Source organism: Anoplopoma fimbria, chromosome 13 (genome assembly GCF_027596085.1).
Source record: "Anoplopoma fimbria isolate UVic2021 breed Golden Eagle Sablefish chromosome 13, Afim_UVic_2022, whole genome shotgun sequence".
Lineage (NCBI taxonomy): Eukaryota > Metazoa > Chordata > Actinopteri > Perciformes > Anoplopomatidae > Anoplopoma > Anoplopoma fimbria.
This window is the reverse complement of record NC_072461.1, coordinates 12,159,478-12,173,083: the sequence shown is the minus strand read 5'-3', so window position 1 is coordinate 12,173,083 and position 13,606 is coordinate 12,159,478. Positions and strand designations below refer to the sequence as shown.

At 40.8% G+C, this 13,606-nt stretch overlaps 1 protein-coding gene across 1 annotated transcript in view; it reads right to left on the bottom strand.

Annotated features, from left to right (window-relative positions):
- unc5db (unc-5 netrin receptor Db) overlaps nt 1–13,606 on the bottom strand; it is a 195,478-nt gene that overhangs the window by 54,068 nt on the left and 127,804 nt on the right. Inside the window, exons 6-9 of the mRNA XM_054610379.1 lie at nt 13,123–13,290; nt 4,683–4,847; nt 2,579–2,611; nt 419–604 (exon numbers count right to left, since the gene is read on the bottom strand). Of these exons, the coding sequence (XP_054466354.1) occupies nt 419–604; nt 2,579–2,611; nt 4,683–4,847; nt 13,123–13,290 (552 nt within the window). The remainder of the gene's footprint in view (nt 1–418; nt 605–2,578; nt 2,612–4,682; nt 4,848–13,122; nt 13,291–13,606) is intronic.

Sequence of the window (13,606 nt, the reverse complement as noted above, 5' to 3'; positions counted from 1 at the left end):
CGCCAACAGAAGTTATTGCTTTGAACAAAATATTGAATTGATGTTCACTGTTCCATACCCCTCACATTTATCCATCAGTGCTTTAGGCCAGTGCAATCTGATGGAGGAGATCAGTTGCCTGATGTGTCAAATATGGGGTCTGCAGTGAGGGGGCGGAGCGTTGCCGGTTGCCGCAGGAGATTGATTATCGCCTGTTTCACGATAACAGAGAAGCAGGTCTGTCAAAATAGAAGGACAGGCCCTTTCACTGATTGTGGAAGTATAAATCCTAAGCAGATAGGGAGGCTGCACGCCATGCTGCTAGATGCAAGCAAACGCCATCAATCAGCGGCGCGGCCTTGTCGCAGAGGGCATCTATGACGCTGCCTTTTTGGCCTTGCGGTCGCCGGCGCAGAGTTGATGGCACTCTCTCTCTTACCCTGTCTGGTGGTCTTGAAGTTGAAAGACTGGAAACCCCCGGTGAGCGCGGAGGAGTCGATGACATCCACGCCGTACTCGCTGTGGTTCTTCCTGTACAGCATGACGGCCACCACGAGGATCGCCACGGCGATGATGCCGGCTCCCAGGCCCGAGTACAGAGCTACGTCGTTGGAGCTGTCCATACCTAAAGCAACGAGACACAAAAGAAAGGAGAGCTACCGTAAATTCTCCTATGAAAGAGGGTAGTTTCACTTGTAGCATAGCGGCATAACAGCACACATGGTAAAAACTGTTCATAATGACCATTTCCATAGCATGACTTCAACACAAATCGCAAATCATACTTAACTCCAGTCATTTCTTCTTTGCCCTACTCCTGATTAGAGATAAAGGGGAACACAACAAAGTCTGTTTACAAGGGTTGGGGAGTGCTGCTGTGCATATGAAAACAGGTTTTATGAAGTCTGTGGTGGCTCAAGAGATGACTGAGCAAAGTCTGATAAATTACCTCCTGACTAAGTCTGAAAATGAAAACTAATCTTAGCAGTGCAGAGTGAGCTTAGCAGACCTCTGTAGCTCACTCCTCACCTCTGCTTGACACTAGCGACTCAATGCTTCATGAGCCGCCGCTAGGAAGAAGAGTGTGTGTCTATTATTAGTAGCATATTAAGACAGCATATTAGGGCCGTTGTAGGTAAACAGAAATAATTATGTACCTGGGGGGAAGGGATAATATTGGTGAATATCTGTATATTACCCCCCAATGAGCCTTATAGTCATCATAACATATAGAGGAATGGCTTCAAGATGTTTAAAGTGAAAATTGTTGCGGGAAAGAATGTTATTCATGGAATGTAAACAACTTTAAGGGAAAAAAGGCAAAGTGGAACGACTGACTTTTGACTCTTGCAGCTGATGGAATTAGTGCTGTAGAAATATATAATAGAAATAAAGTGCCTCGCTCTCTCTGCCACTGAAGTGAATAAAAACACCACATCACTATTACTTTGGTAAGTTAAAGTTTTCTTCCATTTTTACTGTGATGAAGGCAGTATTGCCAATAAAGTGTTCCATATAAAAGAGCCTTATCTTTGTTGTATTAATAAAGACCCAGTGAGGAGGAGATGGAAGAAAATAAGGGGAAGACAATACTGTTCTGATGTAGACATTCAAGGTCAAATACAAGCGGGAGTTACAAAGCCTTAGTCTGGCTTCAGGATGGAAATGAAACAAGTAGAATGGAAAGTGGTAAGATGGAGCGGACCATCTGTCTCATCTCTTTATGCTACATTATGCACCAAAGATAGGCGTAAAGGAACATGTCCGGCTGTTACTCTAAACTGTTACACATTCACATTCAAGCTGCTAACATGGAGGTCCATTAGCATAACTGCCTTTAGACCCACCGGTCTATATCCAATAGCTGCGATGGATTTCTCACAGTGTGGATGGTCAAAGCCCATGCGGTGCAGCCGGTGGTCACCAGTTGTAGCGAGGACGAATCAGAGGAAAAATTAATTTAGGGTATTCCTACCAGGGTGATCACCAGCCACATATCAACTTAATGCCCTTCTCATTCAATCATCAGAGCTTTCCTTAAAGCATGCAGTAGGCACGACTTTTACATTAACGTAGCCCGGTAATGAAAGCGCTCAAGCGAGCACCTGACAATCACTTAGCCGGGGCCAACTCCAGCAAGTGATTGAAAGCCGCCACAGGAAGGTGGGGACGGCGCTGTAAATTGGTCAAATTAGCTCGTTTGCAGTGATTACAGCCCATTAATCCTCCACAACGTAGCACATGTTCACTTGTCACAACTAATATATCTCCCAGGTTTGAAAGTAAAAGAAGCAAAGCTGCTATGTCGCGCTTGTCATAAAAGTGGGACAGCCAATAATGACATGCATGCGTAATGAGCACATCTTGCAGGGTTAAAAACAGGAGCTGCTCAGGTCAGAGTGAATTTAGGGGGGGGAGGGGGGTATTTCATAATGCTTCTGTTTCCTGAGTATGCACTGAGAGGAATGCAAACAACTGTCACTTCTTTAAATTTAGAATAGATCATCTCCTTCCCCCAGAATTCAGGGCTTTACATGTAAGTGGCAGTCGTGGGGGCCCGGTAGTCGAAGATGAAAGAAATCCACAGAGGAAGACTCACTTTGAGGTTTAACATCATGTAGCAGCTTTCGATCTGCAAAGACAGAGAGATAGAGTGAGACAAAGAGGAGAGAAAGTGGTGATTAAAGTCCGAGCCTCTGTGAAGTGACTAACAAGTGTGGTCTCAGATCCGACGCCCTGAGCAGTGAGAAGCTCTTCTGCTGACTGTGCTCATTGACGATATATATACTGCAGCCGATAATGGCCAGGCAGGCATCATTACTGTCTTCATATCCCCATAGATAAAGGTAGTGAGGTGCAAACTGTTCAAAGGCCTGGAAATACCTCTGAGTGGGCTAATGATCTCCTCACAAAAGTCCAAAACACACGATTGATTTCTTTAAGACGGATTTCAATCCCACACCTTTCTACAAGACTTTATTTTAATGTGTATTAAGGAAACCAAAATTAACATTAATAACATTTGAAAATGTTTGTATGGCTGAACAATTTGGGGAAACTTTTTTTGTAGTTGTTTGTCTGACCAGTATATGGACTGCCATCGAAATTGTGGTTATTTTCTATAACTTAAACCTCTTGTATTGGGGTTAGGGTTAATACTAAAAAACATAACTTTGTGCCTACCTTAATAAATTAATTATAACAAACAAGCATATTTTTCAAATCTAACTTGATTATATTGTACATTTCTGCAAACCACGGGATACCTTGCATGTCAATGTTTCTGAACATGTGTCAAATAAGCCTCGTATCAAACTTGCATAAACGCACAATGCCAGTGGATTAACGCTGTGAAACGATTGGTTATGTTCAAGCAACAAAACTACTTAAGGTTAGAAAAAAGATTTTGTGTAACACTGATAATGTGTAAGGGTAAGAACGCAACTAGTGGAAATAAATACCAACGGCCCTCAGCTAACTCTCTCACGTAACGTTATTTAACAAGCGCAAAGTCGACGTTGAAATTTTACACGGGACACGAACAACTGACTCCTGGGTTAAAATCCTCTGTTTGTTTGTCCCATCTACGTCAAACACTCCCATTCATACTTAGCGGTCCTTTTTCTCTTGTTATACATTATTATACAATCAATATACTACTTCACTTGCTCTGTGCGTCGCTTGTTTTACTACGTCACTTGCTCTTACCTAGTGACATTCAAAGTATCACTGATTTGCAGAAACTTAAATTGCCAACATTTGTTTTCCCAGTGACTGTGCTGTTTAATCAGTTGAATTGATTTGGTATCTTCCAAACAGTCAAAATAAGATGTCCAATGATGGCTATAATGACAAACTGCCGCTAGGTCGAGTCTTACAATGTTAAGCTGTCTGACTGATAACTCTCAATGTGAGCAGCGCTACATTCAAGCTGCCAAGCTAACCTTCTGTTATGTTCAGGCTACGACAAGATTCAAAACGGTCATTTCGTCTAATGCAAAGAAACACCAATGTGTGTAAAAACTTGTTTGCGTAAATGAGGAAACTTTAGCGACTTTTGCCGTTTCCATTCAGCTTTTCTAAAGCGATACTTGGAAATACACATAAAAATATGTGCTAAACGCGGCTACTGACAGGACAAGCTAGTTCACAGATTCAGAGCCTTTTGGTGATAAGTGTAAAGCTATAAACAATATGCTGTGCTTTAAAGCTGAAAATAAAATTATGCCCCTTGTGATTTGATGATTGCACTCCTTCAAACTCCTTCACTTTTGAAATCAAAATTAAATGGTTCAGCCCGATTCTGTAACCATTATTCATACTAGTGCTGACACCACTGAGTGAAACATTCAGCATTGCATGTGTATGATCCAAACAGTGCAATGACATTTCATTCCAAACGTCAGGCGTCATTCAAGAGTGAACGTCTGCACTTCTTACCCTGTGACGGATTCAGTATGACATCCAATATGTGAAGTGAGCAGCACACAGGAGAAAGAGCGCTGACATTATCATGCACTGGGCATGTGTGTCAATCCACAGTGGGACTCTTTCCAACACGCACCTCCTGTTCAAACATGCTTGTGATGATTTGCCATGTTAGTGTGAGCGTATATGTGATCGTGAGATGATAATGATAGGAAAATGATGAGAACGATGATGATGATGATGATGATGAAGCCCAGCAGGGGTAAAGGCCTTACTCTGGGTACACAGTCCATCTGTGCAGTTCTCGGTGGCCTCGCCGTTGCCTTCGCACATCCTGCCTCGGTGTCTGGGTGCTGGGGAGTTGCATTCCCTGCCCCGCTGCTTCTCGCACTGGCTGCTGCATACGGTCCATTCGCTCCACTCGTCCCAGCCTCCATCAACTGCAGTGTGAGGATATGTGCAAATGTGGACAAGGAGATTAGCAGATACACAGCATGTGTCTGCAAACACACCAGAAAGAAAGATAAGAAGACATATTTGAGGAGGCCTGCAAAAGCCAGCTAAGCTAAAATGCAAGCTAAAGTAAGATAAAAAAACATGACAGTTTTATTAACATTCATATGAGATATTTTCTTTGGACATTTTTCGCCTATTCGACAGAGGACAGGGCAGAAATGGGGGAGAGATGGTAACAAAGGTCCCACGGCCAAAATCTAACCCAGGATGTTGCGGTTATGGCATGCACTGTAACCAGGCACCAAGGTGCTACCATCTTATATATCTTAGAGCAGTGGTTCTCAACCTTTTTTCAGTGATGTACCCCCTGTGAAATATTTTTTCAGCCAAGTACCCCCTAACCAGCGCAAAGCATTTTAGGTTGAAAAAAAGATGTAATACACAGCGCTCTGCCATCAGTGTCTGATTTTGTTAAACACTGAAAATTGCATTGTTGCATTGAATTCAGTTGATGAATTTACACTTATATTTTATTGAATATTTATTAAATAACTATTTTTAAAGGATTTTTGAAAGGATGCTAATTTTAAATATATTTTTAAAAAATCTCACGTACCCCCTGGAGTGCCTTCACGTACACCCAAGGGTACACGTACCCCCATTTGAGAACCACTGTCTTAGAGGGTGTCGAAGAAAAGTTTCTTTCAGGTCCAATTCTGTGATGAGCTCTATTCACTGTGCAGTGGAGACAGAACTCCACAACAAGGTTGTTGAATTCTCTCTAACTACAGTTCTGGTAAAGATTATATACAAGGTTACAGGAAACAACAGTCAAACAAATGGTGTGGGTTGGGCTAAGCTTCTCAGGAAGGACAAAGGACCTTTGATCAATCAGCACCCAAGATATGTATTCATTGTCAGTTCAGAGAGTTGGGTCTGAGAACCCAACTCACAAGTCTGTAGTAGTGGACTTACATAGGCTCAATACACGTCTGTTCTACAGGAAGAAAAAGGTGATTAATACTTTAAGGTGTGACCTCCTAAAGGAGCTGAGCGCTCTTCACATTACACCAAAAGGTTTTACTAACAAAGGTTTGTTAATTAAAGTAAAATAGTTTCTGTCTGGACAGAGGTTACTGTTACAGACAGAATGGGCAGGAATACAAAGGCAATATAAAAGAATACAGTTAATACAACTTAAAGATATAAGATTTTCTTCTGACGATTTCAAATGGCTTCGTATCGTTGCAAGGTGCAAATAAACAATGGTTGGCTTTCCTCCTTTTGCAGTTGCCCGGAGCTCCATGCTTATTTTAGGTTCTTCACCGTATAAGTTTGCCCCATCCCATAACTAGTACGAGTGGGAGAATTTTGAATACATCACAGAGCGTAAACTTTTCAGAATTTGGAGCGTCACCTTATCTCCTGCTCCATCCCGCTCCAATTTTGCTCTTGTACCCACAGCTCACACCATGAGTTCAGAGCATGCTGGAGCCCGACCCAGAATATCGTTAACATTTGAGTTCTATATCAAATTCAAATGTTGCCATCGCTATTTATTGTTGTTAGAAATTATATTTCTGTGTAGATGCAGATCAGGACCATTAGTGTTATACTTTTTGTAGAATCAGATTCCAGTGGTGGGTGTGTAGTTTCCGACTTGTGTGATCCAAATATTTCAAATATTTCCAGTAAAAATGTTCGATCCATATTTGCTGGTCTAAAAAAATTCCCTTTTTATGTGCCATATCATCGAAAAGTTACCAGTTTGATGCTTCTCATGCTTAGCTCATCTGTAAAATAGAGGCAGAATAACCAAAAAAGATATCAAAAAATTACCAAAATAACGTTTACTGCCCCGTTTGCCGCACACACAAGGAGGCACTCACTGACAAGTTCATATTCATTAGAGAAACTTGATTTAACAAAGTAAAAAACAATTAATTGTTTGATTAATTACTTTATTCGCAAATGCTTTTTTTGTATGATGTCATAATAAAATATGACATTTAAATCTATATTCAAAAACCCTCAGGAGGAATTTGGGATTTAAGCACATTTCCCAAAATATCAAAATATAATTTTGAAATAAAGCTATTCATGTCCAAATTACAAATAAAGAACAGACCGTATTATCCGTTGTGTAACTGTAGACATGTCATATCGTATGTATATCGTATGTATATGTATTTACACACATTAAACACTTAAATGTTTCCTTAATGGGCAAACCCCCAGTATGACACAGAATATACGCCTGATGTGGTGACACAGTTAGGGAGCCATTTCCTCCCCATTAACCCCCGAGCCCGGTTATATAATTGGATTTGATGCAAGTCTCTGAAACCAAGACAGCTTGATGCATGCTAATAGCTGGGATTCCTCCACCATGCTGTCATCTGATCAAGAAAGAGCTTCTCATGCTCAGCTTGACAAATATTGGAGGACCATATGGCGCCTGAAGATTTTTTTGGCAGCAGCTGCGATGCCCATAACAACGCAGCCTGGTGGGCAGACGAGAAAGTCATTTTCATTTGTGATGTTCCACAGGCCTACTACCTACACTCTGCATTGGTTTGTGGTTTATTCTCAGCTACTTGGAATGCAAATGATGTGTTGCAGGGAGAGTGCTGAGTGCTCCTGAGTTTGACCGCAGTAGCTGGTGAGTGTGTGCATATTGTTTCTCCTGACAGTTCCCCATGACTTGTTGCTCTGATTCTGTTGAATGAGCTCATCTGCCTACTGGTAAACAATAGATAAAGTCTGACAAACTGTTGTGACTGCAAAACTCTGAATCACTTTTCACACCTTGGGGATACTTTCCAAAATCCAAGCTTCCTCTTTTTTTTTGGTTTCCGCTGCTTACTGCATTCTTCATGTCTAGTTTCTTGAATTGGCTAGTCACCAGATCCTCATTAATTTGTTTTGGTGACATTTTTGCAGCTATAAGCAGACAATACTTTGTGATTATTATGCCCTTTTTTTTTCTGGTTTATTTATTTTCTTAAAAAAACCAAACATCTGTGTTGAAGAAAAGGCAAATGTTAATCATGAACTCCCTAAAGGTTTAGCCCTTGTATTGTACCTGTTAGAATGTCTTGGCCTCAAGCCATTGCAGCAGTGATAGACTGTACTTACTCACATCCAATGTCTGTTTCATCCATGGATGTTTAAAGAGGACTGGACACTGCATTTGAGGCAGGGCCCAGTCCATTCCTAGAAAAGTTGCTAAGTGGTGCATGACAAATAAAAAAAGTTGACATCTGTGTCTAAAATATTCCTGATCTTCCCCATTCATAAGGGCCATGAAGCAAGCATAGCAGTGTTTCATTTAAACCCCACCTCCAACCTCTTGGGTTCTTTCAGATGAACAGAGGATAAAAGTAATTTAATGTAAGTAACCTACGTACAGAAGTCTCGTAACAACCGTCCTTATTATAATTACTTGGATTTTTTTGGCGGGCCTGAATTAATTGCTCCATGATGCATGAGAAACATCCTTAGCATAACCCCTCCTACGAAAACAGATATTTCAGCCAGGTAACGGCTGTTTGTTCCCCATGTGGAACCAGAAGTTGATTTAGTTCTTATTTGAACCCAAATGACAATCTTTTCCTAAACCTCACTAAGTAGTTTTGTGGCCTTAACTTACTAAGTATTTCGTGATCAATTCCTAAACCTAACTAAGTAGGTTTATTGCCTAAACCTAACCAAGTATGTCACCATCTTTTTCTAACCCTAACTAAGTAGTGTTGTTGCCTGAACCTAACTGAGTCTTCTTTAAAGAGGAAATTTTATCTTAAAAAAAGAGATGTATGCATGTTGTTTACTTTCGTACGAAAATGTAACTTTTCGTAAAATATCCTACCAGATTTTTGGGAGGATACGTTGCACAAATACACCATGGGACAATACGATCTGCATTGACTTAGCTCTAATCACCTGTTTCCTCCTAGCACTTCACCCTCCACCTGAGTTTCATTTCTATCAGTATTGTCTTCTCTCTTTGCCGTTTTGTGGCCTCGTCATGGTGCAGACTCTGACCTCATCGGTCCTCCCTGCTCTCCCTGCACTCAGACCATCATTAAGGCAAAGCTCTAGGCTGGCTTGTCAGAACTGGACAGGCTTGTCAGTCAGCAGCTCAGACAGCTGGGTTCATTGCATCCCATGCTTCACTCCTGTCTGCATCTCCTTCCTCCCACATAGACAAGGATAGGCCCTGATAACAGGACGACACCCGTCTGCTGCAGTCATTCTGTGAGGCCCTGGTGGTGGCACCAGTCTGTTTATCTCTGCCGGAAATTCTTATTTTCATGTGAACTCCACAGTTCAAACATAACCCACCATTCCCCAACCCTTAAGGCTGCTTCTAAGGTTGACAGCTTTAATTGGCAGTAAGAGGCAGATAGTTGAAAAACTTCGATACTCATACATCAGTCAGTGTCTGGAGATTCCATTTTTTGTTTCAGACCACAAGCCAGAAAGGGAGTTTTTGAAAGGCAGACGTTACAGCTCCCTCAAAAAAACCAAAATCTGAGTCATTGTTATTGATCACTCAACTCATCAGACTTATTTCTGCACAGAAACCCAAGGAGGCTGACAGTGTAATTTTCTTATAAAAAGATTCATGTCACTGGCGATTTTAACTAGAAACTGTGTGTGTGCGCATAAATATGAATTGTGGGTGTACAGTTAGATGAGCTAAATATAACACAATGACACTCATTCACCTTTATTGATTAAAGAAATGAAAGTTATGGTTTGGCACTAAATCTGGGACTTATTATTTAAGTGAATCATGGGATGGTATGCTAAAATTATTGCTAAAGCTGGTAGACCCTAAGATTGACGAGGATGTGGATGTGTTTTCACAATGAAAAGAGGCTGGAAATTTGACATTGTTTAATAAAAAGAACCCACTGTGTCAGCAATATAGCACATAATTTTAAATAACTTAACGGGAATACATTGTGGTTTATGAGTTTTATGACTATTCGATGAAAGATGACTTTGAATAGAATACTGGTTTTGGATAACTGACTCAATGGCTGCCTATTGGATAAAAAGCCTCGGCATTCTTTAAAAAATGTAAGTGGAGTTTTTCTTGAAGACAAAGTCTTATCAAAACTCTCTGTATGTGTCTTTTGTGCCCACACACATGTTGAATGCATTTCAATCCTCATTAATCATTTACAAAGCCTAGGTTCTACATGTGAAATTCAGAGCATTAATATAGCATCTAACCACCATTTGCTGTGATGATATAGTGGAGTAATGTCTGCCTGAGCTTCTCTGTTCTTTTATTGACAAAGCCAGGCTGCACGTACACGTTAGCTCATGTGATCCCCTATGTGTTGCCCCAAATGCTGTCTAGTGGCCGCCACTCTGCACTGCACTCATGTGGCGTCATCAGCTAGCTGATAGCCGCCAGATGTGGCAACTCATAATGTAAAAACTATGCATATTGTAATTACTGTGCGTAATGTAATCTTTTAGAATGAATAAAATATTATAATTTAATAATCAGCACATGGTGTAATAATGTATTACATGATGGGAAAAAAATATTATATTAAAGTAAACAAGAAAAAGTTGAATGATGAATATAAATAAGAGTACTCATAGGATACCTTCTAGTTTTACATGACACAAGTGGAGTCTTTAATATGAAGCAACGGACTTTGACATATTCATAAATCTCCAGTGACCTCGACAAAGGGGAACCTTGAAGGAGTTGATGCTTGCTGTAATATAGTGGGAGATTCTTAGCATCAGAAATAATTGTTCCATACATAATTTCCCCAATTACTTGAATGTGTCATTTAATCGGTCTCAAAACCTGCAGAAATAAAAAACTAAATTTGCTTGAAAGCTTGGCGCTCTATGTGATCATTTGCACAAATAGCAAATAATTACATATTCATAGTCATTTCTGGGTATTGGGACTCATTTCTGCAGAACTCAATTAAACAACTTTTATAGAGCACATGGTTGCGAGATACCAGCCTTATTCTCTGCCTCTTGTTGGCACATTGCTGGGAATATTTTTAGCACAATACTGCAACTGATTGTTGATCGTGCACGTCTACATCAGGGGCCTGCTCATCAGAACATGGCAATAGAAAATAATAAATGGCCTTTTTAACTTAATTTACAAAATGTTACATACTATAGTGCAACCATTCTTTACTTGACTTCCATACAAATATCTCTCATTCTGTTCTGTTGCAATTAAACTAAACCCCACTGTCTGTCCCCATCTGCACCTTGGCAGTCTGAAGCCTCGCAGACTGAACAAATTGGAACGTTGGACGACCTGGGCGCCTCCTGAACCAGCTTTCATGCTTCTAAGCTCTTTGGGAAAACATGACAATATGTGAAGCAGTGTGTGTGCAACAACGCACCGGGGACTGACAGGTCTACATGGAGCCAAACATCTGCACAGAGGTGACAGGGCATGTCACTTTAACATATGTTCACTTCACACATGTTGATAATGCGTATAGACATGTAGAGCAGTGTGCACTCAAGCTGGAAACTATATTTGGTAATGTGAAAGACTGCTAAATACAACGTCTACCACTTCCCTCCTCTGTTTCACCTTCTAGTCTGACACCTGCCAGGCCTGAGCATCTGTATTCTCCCGCAACACTACAATTAGCCATATTTCTAAATGAGATTTTTTAAACCAATTTTTTTATAACAATGAACTTCACCGGAAGAAAATATGTTCGCACTAGATTATAAGGCAAGGTACATTTTTTATTTCAAACATGAGTGAGACATATATATATGAATTTGAAAAGTAACATAAATCATTACTGCCTCATTGGGCCACTGTTTTTTTTGCACTAGATTAACCTTTCTGTCTGGCATAACTCAACAGAGAAAAGGTTCAAAGCTGACAAAAAGTTTACATTTAATCTAACTGTTACAATGTCTCTCTTTAAATTATTTATAAGCAAAACAGCTTCTTTTTAAAGACCTTTATTGGTTCCTTTTATTGGTTCCAATAGGCTCCTATTCTCTTCCCTCTAAAAAAAGATCTCTCGCAACTGAACATCCACAGCAGAGAAAATGTCTTTGTTTCTGTCAGATAGGACCCATTTACTTTATATGTGGGACATTTCTGATTTTGTCCTGCTAGTTTCCTGCTTCTTTCGCAGATTTAAGATTTAGGTCTACGTACATGTTTTAGGCCTAAATCCTCTTCATTAATGTAGAGAGCTAAATCTAAAGAAAGATTATTTACTTTAATTTACAACTAATTAGCAAAAACATTTTGTAAGGAGCATATACTTTCATTAACATAAGGAGTTATGTGTATGTTGAACATATCTGAAAATTTGGAGTGTATACATTTAGAATGCAGGGTTGCCTTACATCACCTAGCTTGAATTGCAAGCTACATATGAGGCAAGAGGACATTTGTGGTCATTTTTAGCCACAATAGCAAAGTGACACCAGCAAAGGCAAAGATGGTCAGTCCTCTACTTTGATCCAGAATGAAATATCCACCAAAGCGTTTATCCTCTGACTCATTTGTATTACCTTTGACTATCGTGGATAACCAGACCAATACTACTATATCAGTGTCTGCCCTTAAGAAATGCAGAACTGCAGAATGGGCCGGTAAGTCGATGGGCCTGAATGTATACACAACTCACACTCCCATATAACCCTTACGTCTGTGAGGAACCCTCTAGTCGGCTCGCCCCCCCCCCCGAATCACACAGCAGTCTGAGTCATATCGTCTCTCCCACGGCTGCTTCCTCCTTAATATTACCTCCCATTCAGTTCAGTCCTCTCTCTAGCTCGATCCGAACCGTGGTACAGGAACGTTGTCAGGTCACCACTCTGTCCCTAGCAATCCGTATAATTGGTTTTCTGTAATGCTAAAGAGGCAGGGACTTGAGTTCATCCGAGGCCCCCTGTGTATCAGCAGCAGATGAATGTCTGACAAGTTAATGTGGGTGGCATGCTGTGATAGTGCAACGTGTGCTGAAAAAAGATCTGCCAATACCTCTGAAAACAAATGGTGAAAGGAAAAACTGTGCTCGAAGCATAAATAATTACAAGCCTGTCATCTACAAATATCATAGGTTAATGAAATGTGAACAATTACATGTTTGGCAGCCTGTCACAATCGTCAGCTTAATCATTCTGAGTCACTTATTTGACAGCTCTAGAGAAAAAAACAACTTCTGAATCTGCACCACTCCATGAAGTTGTACTTGAGTGTTATTAAGTGAAACTGACTTGGGCAGAGTGCGTTGCAGGTGATCTTCTGCACGGACATGCCCTCGCAGAAAGCCCCGCCGTTGAGAGGCGCTGGGTTAGTACAGGTTCGAGATCGCTTCTGGACACCCCGCCCACACGGCACATTGCAGGGCGACCACTCCGTCCACAGGGACCAGCCGCCGTTCACTGGAGGGGGGAGTTCAACAAAGTTAGAGAGTGAGAAGAGGTGTAGTGAGGGCGCAAAACAGACACATTTTTTACTTTTTCCAAAAGTCTGGCATAGTTAAATACTCGAACAAGAGCCGGGGTATATTAATAATGATTATGCAGTCCCCGAGGCACTGCAGGGCAACAATGCATAACGGCTGGAGCTGATTGAGCACAGCGCATTCATTGTGCTGGATATACAGCTCCGTCTTTATTAATTGGCAATCCAATGTTTCCTGCTCTTGGATTAAGATAGAGACGTAGAACTGTACCAGAGCAAAGAAAGCAGCCCTTA